At 44.3% G+C, this 16,720-nt stretch overlaps 1 protein-coding gene across 4 annotated transcripts in view; it reads left to right on the top strand.

Annotated features, from left to right (window-relative positions):
* The window catches only part of SFSWAP (splicing factor SWAP), an 83,115-nt gene that overhangs the window by 41,711 nt on the left and 24,684 nt on the right, over positions 1-16,720 (top strand). For all 4 annotated transcript variants that reach the window (XR_016387448.1, XM_022598146.3, XM_089894329.1 and 1 more), the window contains exons 12-13: positions 3,597-3,824; positions 4,948-5,138. Coding sequence is in view for 3 of the 4 variants with exons in the window: in XM_022598146.3 (XP_022453854.1) it covers positions 3,597-3,824; positions 4,948-5,138 (419 nt within the window). In the remaining variant the exon portion in view is untranslated. The remainder of the gene's footprint in view (positions 1-3,596; positions 3,825-4,947; positions 5,139-16,720) is intronic.

The following is a 16,720-nucleotide window of genomic DNA, read 5'->3' as shown; positions in this document are numbered from 1 at the left end:
GCGGCACACAGGCTCAGTAGCTGTGGCTCGCGGGCTCTAGAGTGCAGGCTCAGTAGTTGTGGCACGTGGGCTTAGCTGCTCTGCAGCATGTGGGATCTTCCTGGACCAGGGCTCGAACCCGTGTCCCCTGCACTGGCAGGCGGATTCTTAACCACTGCACCACCAGGGAAGTCCTAAACTTTTAAAATATATCCTCACTAACAAGATACTGTCCTTTGCCTCCAATTTGGTAAAGTTAGAAAGTAACAGAGAGCGTGCAAGTGGCAGGACCCTCACTCGTGCGTTGTCCTTTGAGTGTTGTCAGTGAGGCCTCTCCAGGGGAGAGCCCAATGATGGGGACCAAACCCTAAATGCGGATGCCCTCCCACTCCTAGAAACATCTGGCTCACCAGGACGTCTCGACCAGGTGTTCCTCCCAAGGCTCATGGGCTTTTAAAAATAAAAAATTGGGAACCATCATGGGAGACTGAAATCAGTTGGCATGTCCATACTAAGAAATATTATTGCCATTTATTAAAATGATGTATGTTGACATGGAAAGATGTCTAAACTTTTTCTATGGAAAGGTGTCACTTACTAAGTGAAAAGCAGGCTATAAAGTATGGTCCCATTTTTCGTGTGTTTGTACACATGCACACGTACGTGCCTCGGAACCATTGTGTTCAGATCATTTCTTTCCCGTATCTGAATAGCAGTTGGTCTTTCATTTTGTTCACTTGTGTTTTCAAAATTTCCTATAGAGAATATGTATTACCTTAGAAGTTAAAAGTTAGTAATGAAACTTGATACCTTAAGAAAGGAAGCATATTTGATGTGGAAGGTGGAGGGCCGGGCGCCGTCGGCTCACTCATGCGTGTTTCCTGAGCACAAGCTGCTCTGCATCAGTGCACACCGGGGCCACGTTAGTCCTGCGGTCCTGCCCGCTCCAGGCTCCGGGGTGACCAGACCGCACACACAACACAGAACGTCAAGAGTGGCGTGAAGGAGAGAGGCCGGGCAGGGCCTGTCTGAGGAGAGGCTTCATTTGAGATGAGACGAGCAAGAAAGCCAGGCATGAGAAAAGGATGACGGCTCCAGGCAGAAGGCAGGGCGTGGCTGGAGCGCAGTGCAGGAGCGGGGAGTGGGAGAGGGGCCCCTCCACAGCTGCTGCTCATCCTTAACACAACAGGAAGCCGCTGAAGGCTGTAGGAAGTGCTTTTCACGTGTTGTGAAGTGACTTGCAAATAAGGTTCCAGGTAGAAGCAGTAGTTGTGTAACTGAGTAATTCTCCAAAGAGAATAGTTCCTCATCCCCTGCTTTCTGGCTGAGCTACGCTGGGAAGCTTACTCGACCTTTTGAGCCTCAGTTTCCTTATCTGTAATGGGGAGGCCTGATAGTATCTGTCTCCTCCGGGGGTTGCAAATGTTAAGTGAGGTGAGGCGTGGAGACTCTGCACATTAGTCAGTTCTTTTATTACGTCACTATTTTTTTTAATATAAATTTATTTATTTATTTATTTTGGGGGCTGCGTTGGGTCTTCGTTGCTGCGCGCGGGCTTTCTCTAGTTGTGGCGAGCAGGGGCTACTCCTCATTGCAGTGCGCAGGCTTCTTGTTGCGGAGCATGGGCTTTAGGGCTCACGGGCTTCAGTAGTTGTGGCACGTGGGCTCAGTAGTTGCAGCTCGCAGGCTCTAGAGCACAGGCTCAGTAGCTGTGGCGCACGGGCTTAGTTGTTCCGCGGCATGTGGGACCTTCCCAGACCAGGGCTCGAACCCGTGTCCCCCTGCATTGGCAGGCGGATTCTTAACCACTGCACCACCAGGGAAGTCCCTAAATCACTTTAAAGTATGTATCGAACAGTGGTGCTGTTTGGCACTGTATTTGACATGCATTAAACTGTGTTCCGGAAGTTTTCATTTTAATATATTTGTTGATCGCATATTTTTTAATTTGGAGGAAGAGATTGGGAGTAATTGTTTTAAAATTATTTTGTGATATAATACTTTAGCCCAAGTTAACCTGAGTAATTTTGATTAACATTTAACTGAAGTTTTCTTTTCTCTGTTTCTTTGACTCTGTTCTTAAAGAGACCATATTACTAGAGGCTATAAACGGTTAATATTATGAAAGTATTTTCTTACGGAGAATTTCAAACAAGTACAGAAACAGAGCCTGGTGTAATAGTCACACACGCAGTGCTAGCATCCAGATCCCGTGGCCGACGCAGGACACATCTTAGAATTCTCAGTCCAGCCCACCCCCAGGATATTCTGAAGCAGATCCCAACATCATGGCATTTTATCCATCAGTGTGATCGCATTTATCTCCAAAAGATAAGGGCCGTTCTTAACATAACCACGGTAAAATGGTTAATATTGACTCTCCCAGCAAAGTGTGCTTTCCACTCCGTGCTATATCTTTGTTTGGGGGTTGTTAGGAAGGTAGACCTCAGCGCACCACGCACAGTGCAAGTGCATGGCGTTGCATAATCAACACAGAGACTGATTTTGCCCCCTTTTCATTCTGACGTATAAAATATCACTTTGCTAACATTTAACATCTTGGGGTGTGCTGTGTAGCTTGAGAGATTATTGACGAGAGATGATTATATGTCAAAGATCTGGGTTATTTACCAGCTTCAAGTCACACTTGGGTTTGGAACCGTAAAATGCTGAAAGTAGAGAAGCCCAGGGCGGGGGCAGCTGGGTGAGCTCACCTCCACAGTTATAGCCACATCAGAACCTGCCTTCGGTAACCTAGATCCACTTCCCTCTCAGAGTCAGCCCGTTTGCACTGCACTTGACATTGCCCTTCGCTGTGGTTTACTTGAATAGCTTTCATCAGTAATAACACATGTTTTTTAAAAATAAAGTATCTCATTACAACCAGTTAGGTGTCGTTAGGAGCCATTTGCCATAGTCTGAGGACGCGGGGGCTCAATGAGTGCCGAGTAGACGGGGGAAGGGGAAGAAGATTGTTTCCTTTGGGGCCTTTGTATTCCTCTTCAATTAAAATTTCCAAATATTCTAGGAGAGAAAAATTGAACCACCTAAATTTTTGTCACACTAGGTTTAAGATTTTCTTAAAGGTGCAGAGAATAGTCTGACATAACGCCTAGCACAAAGTAGGCACCCAGTCAAACGTTTGCTGAATAAAGGAACAGTTTCTGCAGCTTGCTTTTGTAAGAAAAGGTTACCTTATATGGTTGGGATTTTTTAGAAGTACCTTTTAATAGTGGAGTCCCATCATATGCTTACTTCTGCAAACTCAGCAATGTGCTGAGCCCAGAAAAAAAAGGAAAACAACAAAAATTGACCATTTGCCCATAGAGTGACCCCAGCTGGCACTCAGTGTGTGCATCCTGACGTGGCCCGAGATGGAGCCGGTGCTCTGCCTTCCCCTCCATCGGGCTCAGCACGTGTGATGTCCTCTTAAATGCCCTCTGACATCACAGGCACTGCCTGCGGCCCCTAGAACCTCCCTCTGCGTAAGATGTGGCTCCACTCAAGACATTGCTCCACCAGCTGATGCTCATGTGGATGGTGGGGCCCGTGTAGATTTCTGCTCTGTGCTTCCAGTTACTTAAAAATGTATTACCATTTTCACCTTTTCTCAATAGCTTCATTTGCTCCAATAAGCTTTGCAATCAAGGCCAAAGAAAATGATCTACTTCCCCTGGAAAAAAATCGTGTTAAGCTAGATGATGACAGTGATGATGAAGAAAGCAAAGAAGGCCAAGAAAGTTCTAGTAGTGCTACAATCACTAACCCGGCAGTTGCCCCACCCTGTGTAGTTGTTGAGGAGAAGCGGCCTCAACTTACCCAGGAGGAGCTAGAAGCAAAGCAAGGTTTGTCAATATGTTTTAAACTTCTTAAAAGAAAAGTACATAAATACAAGATTAACCTACTAAGCCAAAACTACGAGACTGCCAGCTAGAGTCTCCAGCCTTTGGAAATCAGAACCCCTGGGGAGCCGTGGGCTGCTTTGGCTCACCTGAGAAGTTCTCTGTGGAGTGAGGAGCACTGCTGTTCCTTAAGCTCAGATGCAGTGCCCTCGGCGATTTGTTTTCAGAGGATCAGCTGAGGGTGGCCAAGAAGGCTTTAATGGCAGCCTTGGGGCAAATGCTCAGCCTGTGCGCCCAGCTCGGGGTAATGTTCCGAGCTGGGAGACGCCTCTTTGCAAGGCCATCCCCCTGCAGAACCATCGGACCCTTGAAGGTGCTGGGGCCCAAGCTGGTTTTCAGGCTGTGGCTCGTCTTCAGGGGTCACGGTGTGGCCACCGCTTGCCTCTGACGCATGGCTAGCAGTGTTTGTGGGGAACGTCTTGTCGTGTTCTGTCCCTCCTCCAAAATAAGTTCTGTTCTGCTCTCACTAAAGTAGTGAATTAACAGTTGCGTTTGCAGTATTTATCTGTTCTAACTGGTTTTGTGAATGAATTTTTCTTTGTATACACAAACAGATCACGCAACCTTGATGGAAGGTCATTCTTTAACCACAGGATGCCCTGCTCTCGGGAACTAGCGTTGTGCTGCTCCCCGCGAGCACACTTGTGTTCATGCATGTGTACCTAAATCTGCATTTATTGCGTGTGGAGTGAACCGTGTGTCAGATCATTTGGAATAAAACACTTTTCACGGTGTTCCTTACCTGGTAATTTGGGCGCATGTTTATGAGAACCATTCCGAGGTTTTCATCATTTCAGGTTTCACTGCTGTGGAATCCCAGCAACTTTCTGACTTCGATTTTGAATGTAAAATGTGAGAAGCACCAATAGTAAAAGCATTGTAAACTAATTCTCTGAGAATTGTTTGCCCGATTTGTTGGCCTTTCCTGAAACCTGTATCATATTCACGTTTTAAAATAACTGCATTATGTTTCATGACCCTTTTACTGCCCATGGAAATTAAGATAGCAAGAGATTTATACAGTACTGCTTGCTCTAAACATCTTGTTTTCTGTTTATTCCTTAAGCAAAGCAAAAGTTGGAGGACCGACTGGCAGCCGCTGCCAGGGAAAAGCTCGCCCAGGCGTCTAAGGAATCGAAGGAGAAGCAGCTTCAAGCGGAACGTAAAAGGAAAGCAGCTTTATTTTTACAAACCTTAAAAAATCCCCTGCCAGAAGCAGAAGTCGGGAAAGTGGAAGAAAATCCTTTCAGCGTCGAGGTGAGTTAAACAAGAGTCCACGTCTGTGTTCTGGGCAAAGCGTGGTTGGTAAAAGCACCTGAGTGTGGGTTCCTCCGGCCACTCAGCGCTCGAGCCTGCATGAAGGCTATGAGCAGACCCCGCCCTTCTGCCACGTGGGATCGCGTGCTTTTCCGGGCAGACCTCAGAGATACCGTGGTTTCAGTTCCAGACCATAGCAGCGAAGCAAATCACATGCGCTTCTTGGTTTCCCAGTGTGTATAAGAGTTACGTTTACATTATACTGTAGTCTATTAAGTGTGCGATAGCATTATGTCTGAAAAATATATACATACCTCCATTTAAAAACCCTTTATTGCTAAAAAATGCCAACCATCATCTGAGCCTTCAGCGAGTGGTAATCTTTTTGCAACAGTCACATCACTGATCACAGATCTAATAATGAAAAAGTTTGAAACATTACGAGAATTACCAACATGTGACACAGAGACACGAAATAAGCAAGTGCTCTTGGGAAGGTGGCCCTGATAGACTTGATCGACGCAGAGTTGCCACAAACCTTCGATTTGTATAAAAACAAACAACAGCAACAAAAAACCCCGCGGTATCTGTGAAGTACAATAAAATGAGGTCTGTCTGTACTGTATCGCTGGGGTCAGTAAGAACCTGATGAAAACTCCCTGAGTGCACATGCACAGCAAATACTGGGTGCAGTGTCACAGACACGGACCTCTGGGCCCAGGCTGGGAGCCTGTGCTTCGTGGTGAGCCTCCCAGGAGCTGCAGGACAGCTTCGGCTGTGAGGGCCGCCTCGGGCCTGGACAGACTCACCAGAGCAGTGAGGCTCCTGCCACAGCAGTGGCCCTTGAGCTCACTCTGACGGCCAAGAACCTTACTCAGGGGTCTGTGTTAATAGCAGCACTTTAATTAAAAAGAAAAGTAAGATATGGTTACCGTCGTCTTCTCTTAAAGGGGTCAGATCCTCACAACTCTTTCCTAAGCTGTAGAACCACAGCTTAGTCCCCGGCCCATTTCCTCCCTTCACATGGCAGTGGGGCATGGGGCGTTGGACTGCTCAGAACACGGCCTGCTCCGCTTCTCCAGGGGTCCCCAAACGTCTTTCGCAGCTGCCTTTTTCCTGTAACGTAGAACGGGCGCTGTGCGTTTTTTACTTTAATTATGTTGACATTTCTGAGCATCTAAGGCCGTTACTAAAAACTGATTTTTGCTGCATGTAGCCACTGGTTTTTGTTTCTCCATGGAAAGCAGCATTCTAAGTTCAGATTTTCAGCATTCTGTTGAAGGTCGAATCAGCTTTCTCACCTCAGGAGTCGGTCTGAAATTCAAATCTGGCAGGAGACCTCAAAAATGGTAGCTGGATCAGGCTGGGGAGCACGAATGCCAGCTTCCGTGAGAGCCTGTGGACTGTGGGCTGCACCCTGGCGGGCTGGGCGCACTTGCCATCTTCCTGGGCACCCGGCCACCTGCTGGAGCACCAGCCTGGCCGCCTTTGTGCTTCCCTGTGCTGCTTCCGGAGGCGGCCGCCTGGGGAGGCCAAAGGCAGGCGGGCCCAGAAGAGCACCTGCAGTCATGCCCTGGCTTTGGGAGCACCTCTGCGCCAGGGCAGTGATGAAAGCATGCAGCTGCTATAACCGCCACAGATAGAAAAGAGGGGAGAGGCAGAGTACAGAACAGCTCCACGTTTATGGCTGCAGCTGTAAAAACGCGCATATAGTGTGGGCGGGGCGGGGGGGGGCAGGGAACTTAAGAAGGTGAGCGAGCTGCCACATGGGAGGGGTGTGAGTGGGCTAGTTTAATTTCCTTTATTGTTTTGATGTCATTTGCGCAGGGAATATAGGGCTTAATTAAAAGGTATCTGCATACATAGATACATAGATACTGTAACCCATTATGTTACATGGTTGCATCTATATTTTCTAATAAAACTTGGGCTTTTTGTTTGTTTTGGGTTTTTTTTAATATCTATATTGGAGTATAATTGTTTTACAATGCTGTGTTAGTTTCTACTGTATAACAAAGTGAATCAGCTATACATATATCCCCATATCTCCTCCCTCTTGCGTCTCCCTCCCACCCTCCCTATCCCACCCCTTTAGGTGGTCACAAAGCACCGAGCTGATCTCCCTGTGCTATGCAGCTGCTTCCCACTAGCTATCTATTTTACGTTTGGTAGTGTATATATGTCCATGCCACTCTCTCACTTCATCCTTGCTTATACCCTTCCCCCTCCCCGTGTCCTCAAGTCCATTCTCTACATCTGCATCTTTATTCCTGTCCTGCCCCATGGTTCTTCAGAACCCTTTTTTTTTTTTAGATTCCATATATATGTGTTAGCATACGGTATTTCTTTTTCTCTTTGTGACTTACTTCATTCTGTATGACAGACTAGGTCCATCCACCTCACTACAAATAACTCAGTTTCGTTTCTTTTTATGGCTGAGTAATATTCCATTGTATATATGTACCACATCTTCTTTATCCGTTTGTCTGTTGGTGGGCATTTAGGTTGTTTCCATGTCCTGGCTGCAGTGAACATTGGGGTGCATGACTCTTTCTGAATTATGGTTTTCTCAGGGTTTATGCCCAGGAGTGGGATTGCTGGGTCGTATGGTAGTTCTATTTTTAGTTTTTTAAGGAACCTCCATACTGTTCTCCATAGTGGCTGTATCAGTTTATATTCCCCCCAACAGTATAAGCGGATTCCCTCTTCTCCACACCCTCTCCAGCATTTATTGTCTGTAGGTTTTTTGATGATGGCCATTCTGACCGGTGTGAGGTGACACCTCATTGTAGTCTTGATTTGCATTTCTCTGATGATTAGTGATGTTGAGCATCCTTTCATGTGTTTGTTGCCCATCTGTATGTCTTCTTCGGAGAAATGTCTATGTAGGTCTTCTGCCCATTTTTGGATTGGGTTGTTTGTTTTTTGGATATTGAGCTGCATGAGCTGCTTGTATATTTTGGAGATTAATCCTTTGTCAGTTGCTTCGTTTGCAAATATTTTCTCCCATTCTGAGGGTTGTCTTTTCATCTTTTTTATGGTTTCCTTTGCTGTGCAAAAAGCTTTTAAGTTTCATTAGGTCCCATTTGTTTATTTTTGGTTTTATTTCCGTTACTCTAGGAGGTGGGTCAAAAAGGATCTTACTGTGATGTATGTCATAGAGTGTTCTGCCTATGTTTTCCTCTAAGAGTTTGATAGTGTCTGGCATTACATTTAGGTCTTTAATCCATTTTGAGTTTATTTTTGTGTATGGTGTCAGGAAGTGTTCTAATTTCATTCTTTTACATGTAGCTGTCCAGTTTTCCCAGCACCACTTACTGAAGAGGCTGTCTCTTCTCCACTGTATATTCTTGCCTCCTTTATCAAAGATAAGGTGACCATATGTGTGTGGGTTTATGTCTGGGCTTTCTATCCTGTTCCATTGATCTATATTTCTGTGTTTGTGCCAGTACCATACTGTCTTGATTACTGTAGCTTTGTAATATAGTCTGAAGTCAAGTAGCCTGATTCCTCCAGCTCCATTTTTCTTTCTCAAGATTGCTTTGGCTATTTGGAGTCTTCTGTGTTTCCATACAAATTGTGAGATTTTTTGTTCTAGTTCTGTGAAAAATGCCATTGGTAGTTTGCTAGCGATTGCATTGAATCTGTAAATTGCTTTGGGTAGTAGAGTCATTTTCACAATGTTGATTCTTCCAATCCAAGAACATGGTATATCTCTCCATCTATTTGTATCATCTTTAATTTCTTTCATCAGTGTCTTATAATTTTCTGCGTACAGGTCTTTTGTCTCCTTAGGTAGGTTTATTCCTAGATATTTTATTCTTTTTGCTGCAGTGGTAAATGGGAGTGTTTTCTTGATTTCACTTTCAGGTTTTTCATCATTAGTGTATAGGAATGCCAGAGATTTCTGTGCATTAATTTTGTATCCTGCTACTTTACCAAATTCATTGATTAGCTCTAGTAGTTTTCTGGTAGCATCTTTAGGATTCTCTCTGTATAGTATCATGTCATCTGCAAACACTGACAGCTTTACTTCTTCTTTTCTGATTTGGATTCCTTTTATTTCCTTTTCTTCCCTGATTGCTGTGGCTAGAACTTCCAAAACTATGTTGAATAAGAGTGGTGAGAGTGGGCAACCTTGTCTTGTTCCTGATCTTAGTGGAAATGCTTTCAGTTTTTCACCATTGAGGACGATGTTGGCTGCGGGTTTGTCATATATGGCCTTTATTATGTTGAGGAAAGTTCCCTCTCTGCCTGCTTTCTGGAGGGTTTTTATCATAAATGGGTGTTGAATTTTGTCGAAAGCTTTCTCTGCATCTATTGCGATGACCAAATGGTTTTTCTCCTTCAGTTTGTTAATATGGTGTATCACATTGATTGATTTCCGTATATTGAAGAATGCATATATCCTTGCATTCCTGGAATAAACCCCACCTGATCATGGTGTATGATCCTCTTAATGTGCTGTTGGATTCTGTTTGCTAGTATTTTGTTGAGGATTTTTGCATCTATGTTGTGATATTGGCCTGTAGTTTTCTTTCTCTGTGACATCCTTGTCTGGTTTTGGTATCAGGGTGATGGTGGCCTTGTATAATGAGTTTGGGAGTGTTCCTCCCTCTGCTATATTTTGGAAGAGTTTGAGAAGGGTAAGTGTTAGCTCTTCTCTAAATATTTGATAGAATTCTCCTGTGAAGCCATCTGGTCCTGGGCTTTTGTTTGTTGGAAGATTTTTTATCACAGTTTCAATTTCAATGCTTATGATTGGTCTGTTCATATTTTCTATTTCTTCCTGATTCAGTCTTGCCAGGTTGTGCATTGCTAAGAATTTGTCCATTTCTTCCAGGTTGTCCATTTTATTGGCATAGAGTTCCTTGTAGTAATCTCTCATGATCTTTTGTATTTCTGCAGTGTCAGTTGTTACTTCTTCTTTCTCATCTCTAATTCTATTGATTTGAGTCTTCTCTCCTTTTTTCTTGATGAGTCTGGCAAATGGTTTATCAATTTTGTTTATCTTCTCAAAGAACCAGCTTTTAGTTTTATTGATCTTTACTATCGTTTCCTTCATTTCTTTTTCATTTATTTCTGATCTGATCTTTATTTCTTTCCTTCTGCTAACTTTGGGGTTTTTTTGGTTCTTCTTTTGCTAATTGCTTTAGGTGCAAGGTTAGGTTGTTTATTCGAGATGTTTCCTGTTTCTTAAGGTAGGATTGTATTGCTATAAACTTCCCTCTTAGAACTGCTTTTGCTGCATCCCATAGGTTTTGGGTTGTCGTGTCTCCATTGTCATTTGTTTCTAGGTATTTTTTTATTTCCTCTTTGATTTCTTCAGGGATCACTTCGTTATTAAGTAGTGTATTGTTTAGCCTCCATGTGTTTGTATTTTTTACAGATCTTTTCCTGTAATTGATATCTAGTCTCATAGCATTGTGGTTGGAAAAGATACTTGATACAATTTCAATTTTCTTAAAGTTACCAAGGCTTGATTTGTGACCCAAGATATGATCCATCCTGGAGAATGTTCCATGAGCACTTGAGAAAAATGTGTATTCTGTTGTTTTTGGATGGAGTGTCCTATAAATATCAATTAAGTCCATCTTGTTTAATGTGTCATTTAAAGCTTGTGTTTCCTTATTTATTTCCATTTTGGATGATCTGTCCATTGGTGAAAGTAGGGTGTTAAAGTCCCCTACTATGAATGTGTTACTGTTGATTTCCCCTTTTATGGCTGTTAGTATTTGCCTTATGTATTGAGGTGCTCCTCTGTTGGGTGCATAAATATTTACAATTGTTATATCTTCTTCTTGGATGGATCCCTTGATCATTATGTAGTGTCCTTCTTTGTCTCTTGTAATATTCTTTATTTTAAAGTCTATTTTGTCTGATGTGAGAATTGCTACTCCAGCTTTCTTTTGGTTTCCATTTGCATGGAATATCTTTTTCTATCCCCTCGCTTTCAGTCTGTATGTGTCTCTAGGTCTGAAGTGGGTCTCTTGTAGACAGCATATATATGGGTCTTGTTTTTGTATCCATTCAGCCAGTCTGTGTCTTTTGGTGGGAGTATTTAATCCATTTACATTTAAGGTAATTATCAATATGTATGTTCCTATTCCCATTTTCTTAATTGTTTTGGGTTTGTTATTGTAGGTCTTTTCCTTCTCTTGTGTTTCTTGCCTGGAGAAGGTCCTTTAGCCTTTGTTGTAAAGCTGGTTTGGTGGTGCTGAACTCGCTCAGCTTTTGCTTGTCTGTAAAGGTTTTAATTTCTCCATCAAATCTGAATGAGATCCTTGCTGGGTAGAGTAATCTTGCTTGTAGGTTTTTCTCCTTCATCACTTTACATATGTCCTGCCAGTCCCTTCTGACTTGCACAGTTTCTGCTGAAAGATCAGCTGTTAACCTTATGGGGATTCCCTTGTGTGTTATGTGTTGTTTTTCCCTTGCTGCTTTTAATATGTTTTCTTTGTATTTAATTTTTGACAGTTTGATTAATATGTGTCTTGGTGTGTTTCTCCTTGGATTTACTCTGTATGGGACTCTCTGCGTTTCCTGACTTGGTTAACTATTTCCTTTCCCATATTAGGGAAGTTTTCAACTGTAATCTCTTCAAATATTTTCTCTTCTTCTTCTGGGAGCCCTATAATTCGAATGTTGGTGCATTTAATGTTGTCCCAGAGGTCTCTGAGACTGTCCTCAATTCTTTTCATTCTTTTTTCTTTATTCTGCTCTGCAGTAGTTATTTCCACTATTTTATCTTCCAGGTCACTTATCCGTTCTTCTGCCTTAGTTATTCTGCTATTGATCCCTTCTAGAGTATTTTTAATTTCATTTATTGTGTTGTTCATCATTGCTTGTTTCATCTTTAGTTCTTCTAGGTCCTTGTTACAGTTTCTTGCATTTTCTCTATTTCCAAGATTTTGGATCATCTTTACTATCATTATTCTGAATTCTTTTTCAGGTAGACTGCCTATTTCCTCTTCATTTGTTAGGTCTGGTGGGTTTTTATCTTGCTCCTTCATCGGCTGTGTGTTTCTCTGGCTTCCCATTTTGCTTAACTTACTGTGGTTGGGGTCTCCTTTTCACAGGCTGCAGGTTCGTAGTTCCCGTTGTTTTTGGTGTCTGTCCCCAGTGGCTAAAGTTGGTTCAGTGGGTTGTGTAGGCTTCCTGGTGGAGGGGACTGGTGCCTGTGTTCTGGTGGATGAGGCTGGATCTTGTCTTTCTGGTGGGCAGGTCCACGTCTGGTGGTGTGTTTTGGGGTGTCTGTGGACTTATTATGATTTTAGGCAGCCTCTGTGCTAATGGGTGGGATTGTGTTCCTGTCTTGCTAGGTGTTTGGCATAGGGTGTCCAGCACTGTAGTTGCTGGTCGTTGAGTGAAGCTGGGTGTTGGTGTTGAGATGGAGATCTCTGGGAGATTTTCGCCATTTGATATTACGTGGAGCTGGGAGGTGTCTTGTGGACCAGTGTCCTGAAGTTGGCTCTGCCACCTCGGAGGCACAGCACTGACTCCTGGCTGCAGCACCAAGAGCCTTTCATCCACACGGCTCAGAATAAAAGGGAGAAAAAGTAGAAAGAAAGAAAGAAAGGAAGGAAGGAAGAAAGAAAGAAAGGATAAAATAAAATAAAATAAAGTAAGATCAAATAAAATAAAGTTATTAAAATAAAAAATATTAAGAAAAAAAATTTTTAAGTAAAAAAAACGGACAGATAGAACCCTAGGACAAATGGTGAAAGCAAAGCTATACAGACAAAATCTCACACAGAAGCATACACATACACACTCACAAAAAGAGGAAAAGGGGAAAAAATCATAAATCTTGCTCTCAAAGTCCACCTCCTGAATTTGGGATGATTCGTTGTCTATTCAGGTATTCCACAGATGCAGGTACATCAGGTTGGTTGTGGAGCTTTAATCCGCTGCTCCTGAGGCTGCTGGGAGAGATTTCCCTCCCTTTCTCTTCTTTGTTCGCACAGCTGGGGGGCTCAGCTTTGGATTTGGCCCCGCCTCTGCGCGTAGGTCGCAGGAGGGCGTGTGTTCTTCACTCACATAGGACGGGGTTAAAGGAGCCGCTGAGAGTAAGGATATGTACTTGGAATACTGCAATATGCTTTTAAAAAGGAGGACATCGCCTTTAATCCTGACTCATTTTTAAATATAATTATCTTGATGCTTTTACTTTGGTCTGCACATTCATCTATACATACTTCAGTTGAAAGGTTTAGAGATGTTTTCAGGTGCTAGAAAATAAATGAAAGTTTTATTTATTAATCACTCAAATGGTGGTAGAATTTGCTAGGATATTATTTTAAAATAATATATAAAAAAAAAACACGGAGCCGCTGATTTGGGGGCTCCGGCTCACTCAGGCCGGGGGGGAGAGGGAGGGGCACGATGCGGGGTGAGCCTGTGGCGGCAGAGGCCGGCATGACGTTGCACCAGCCTGAGGCGCGCCGTGCGTTCTCCCGGGGAAGTTGTCCCTGGATCCCGGGACCCTGGCAGTGGCGGGCTGCACAGGCTCCCCGGAAGGGTTTGTGGATAGTGACCTGTGCTCGCACACAGGCTTCTTGGTGGCGGCAGCAGCAGCCTTAGCGTCTCCCGCCCGTCTCTGGGGTCCGCGCTGATAGCCACGGCTCGCACCCGTCTCTGGAGCTCCTTTAAGCAGCGCTCTTAATCCCCTCTCCTCGCGCACCAGGAAACAAAGAGGCAAGAAAAGGTCTCTTGCCTCTTCGGCAGGTCCAGAGTTTTCCCCGGACTCCCTCCCGGCCAGCCGTGGTGCACTAACCCCCTGCAGGCTGTGTTCACGCCGCCAACCCCAGTCCTCTCCCTGCGCTCCGACCGAAGCCCGAGCCTCAGCTCCCAGCCCCACCAGCCCCGGGGGGTGAGCAGATAAGCCTCTCGGGCTGGTGAGTGCCGGTCGGCACCGACCCTCTGTGCAGGAATCTCCCCGCTTTGCCCTCCGCACCCCTGTTGCTCTCCTCCACGTTTCCGAAGCTTTCCCCCTCCGCCATCCGCAGTCTCCGCCCTGCTCCTCCCTGCACCTCCGTGGTGCCGGTCCCGTACCTATTCTTTTGTCTCTGTTTATTCTTTTTTCTTTTGCCCTACCCAGGTACGTGGGGAGTTTCTTGCCTTTTGGGAGGTCTGAGGTCTTCTGCCAGCATTCAGTAGGTGTTCTGTAGGAGTTGTTCCACGTGTAGATGTATTTCTGATGTATCTGTGAGGAGAAAGGTGATCTCCGTGTCTCACTCTTCCGCCATCTTCCCCGCCGTCTCCAAAGTATCCGTTTTTAATTCATTTTTTATTGCGTAAAATATACATGCAGTTTTTCATTTTAACGCTTTTTAAGCATATAGTTCAGGGGCATTACGTACATTCATGTTGTCGTGCAGCCATCCCCACCATCCACCTCCAGAACTTCTCCATCTTCTCAAACTGAAGCTGTGCACATTAAACACCAGCTCCCCGCTCCCCTCTCCAAGCCCCTGGCACCCATCATCCTATTTATTTAGGAATAGATTTTGAATATTACAATAATAGGACTGTGCCCTGTCCATTATTCTGGTATCTCGATTCTTTTCACTTCTGCTAGGGATCTTTCCGTATCAGTGCCAGAGTAGTGCCTCGTGTGTAATAGACACTTGGTAACTGTTTACAGGATGAGTGACTATCAGTCCTTTCATACATCAGTCCTGAAATCAAGCACCGCCTGCATGTGCCGTACTTGGTTCACCCCTCCCTGCTGGTGGAAATGCAAGCCGCTCCTGGGGTTTTACTGTTACAGCAGTGCTGCTTTAAGCCTTCTGTACTCACTGAGGTGAGTATATCCACAGGATAAATCCCTGACCGTGGAATTGATTTTTAAATTTCAGATTTAAAATTTTTAAAATTTATTTTATTGCTAAATTAGTGCCTAGAACAATTATAGCAGTTTTGCGGGGGACGGGTTGTTTTCATTTTGTTTGTCTCTGTGGTGTGTGAATGTAACTGTCTTCACGCCCTGCCGTCACTGGCTGTCATCCACCTTAATTCTGTGAGTCTGATAGATAGGAAAAGATGGTATCTGTTTGGTTTAACCTACATATTTTAATTATAGGTGTTAACTGAGTAACTTTTCACGGGTTTTGTGGCCTTTTATTCCCCTGCTGTGAACTCCTTCCATAGCCTTTACTTTTCTCCTGGCTGGCTGGCTTTTCTCTCCTGTTTTGTGTTAGCTATGTATCACCAGAGTTACCAACAGTTTCCTTTTTGTCTTTTAATCTGCCCCACTGGGAATTTATTTCATTCTGGGGAGCATATAGCTAGACACAACACAACCCACTAAATCACACATCTTTTTGCACTAGTTCAAGGGCCCCTTTATTATACACTCAATCCCAGCTGTACATGCTCTGTTAGTGCATGGTTGTCTGTTCGGTTCCATCGATCTCTTAGGAGAGGTGATTTTTACATACTCAGGTATAACTTTTAATGATGCCTTGGAGTGTGTTTATTGATGTGGACAGATACTAGTATGTTAAATTTTTAAGCAGTATATAAAATATTTAAAACACTATTCATAAGTAGTACTTAGAAATCTGTGTATATACCATCCCATTTTTGGTGTGTGTTTGTTTGTGCTCTTAATTCAAAACAAAGAGAAATCAGAAGTCTTGAATTGAATCCCTGTTGAATCATGCTGTCATTTATGTGGTAACAACAGACTTCAAGACATTGTTTAGATAACAGTAATTTTTTCAAGTTAATGATCCTGCCAAGTTTACAGGTCCAACAAGAGTTTGAAAAGGAAAGGGGAACAAAAATCAACCCATGCTTGTTGAGCCTCTGTTATATTCAGGGCGCTTTGGGATGTGAATTAGAAGCCTGTCTCTTATTCCATGACCAGTCGCATTCGTGTGGTTGGCATCTGCCCATGGACATTTCCACCAGGTCAGCCCTGCGGGGCACAGAGCAGCTCTGAGCAAGAGGGTGAGGGCCCCGGGCCCCCAGGACAGCAGAGGTGGCACAGGGCAGGGTCCGTAGAGTGCTTGGGGACTGAGCAGGGTCTTGGGGAACCATGGTCATTTGGAGAGGTGACGGGGGCGAGGGCACTCTGGGGCCAAAGACCCACAAGCTGCGGAGGCGGGTGAAGCCTGCGCAGGCAGCAGTGATTGGCCCAACCCCCCACTGAATGAAGGGTCTGTGGAGGAAGGGGCAGAACCAGCACGGCGATGGGGACAGGTCTGGGAGAGGCTGAACCACTGCATTGCGTTTCCACGGAAGAATGTGGATACGGCAGCAACAGCACTCTGAGCGGGCACAGCTGATTAGAGGGCAGGAGAGGGTCATCTGGAAGGAGGCCTCAGCAGTCAGACCTGGGCGATTGCCCTGCCTGCGAGGTCGACTGGGGAGACTCTGGCTTGATGTGCACTGGTAGACATTTGCAAATGCGGTTTTAGAGGATGCGTTTCAAAGTCTGATTTCAAACGTATAATATATCTTGAGTCCTTTATATAATTATCCCATTTAGTGGTTAATGTAGTGTTACTTCAGAAATAAGATTTTATTTTAAAATGTATGTTAGTCTGCTTTTGAGCAATTTATTTTCCCGCAGC

This window comes from Delphinapterus leucas, chromosome 14 (assembly GCF_059928025.1).
Source record: "Delphinapterus leucas isolate spDelLeu-1000000601 "Yukka" chromosome 14, BTC_Dleu_Yukka2, whole genome shotgun sequence".
NCBI classification, from domain to species: domain Eukaryota; kingdom Metazoa; phylum Chordata; class Mammalia; order Artiodactyla; family Monodontidae; genus Delphinapterus; species Delphinapterus leucas.
The sequence above is the reverse complement of the archived record's forward strand: the minus strand, read 5'-3'. Positions and strand labels throughout refer to the sequence as shown.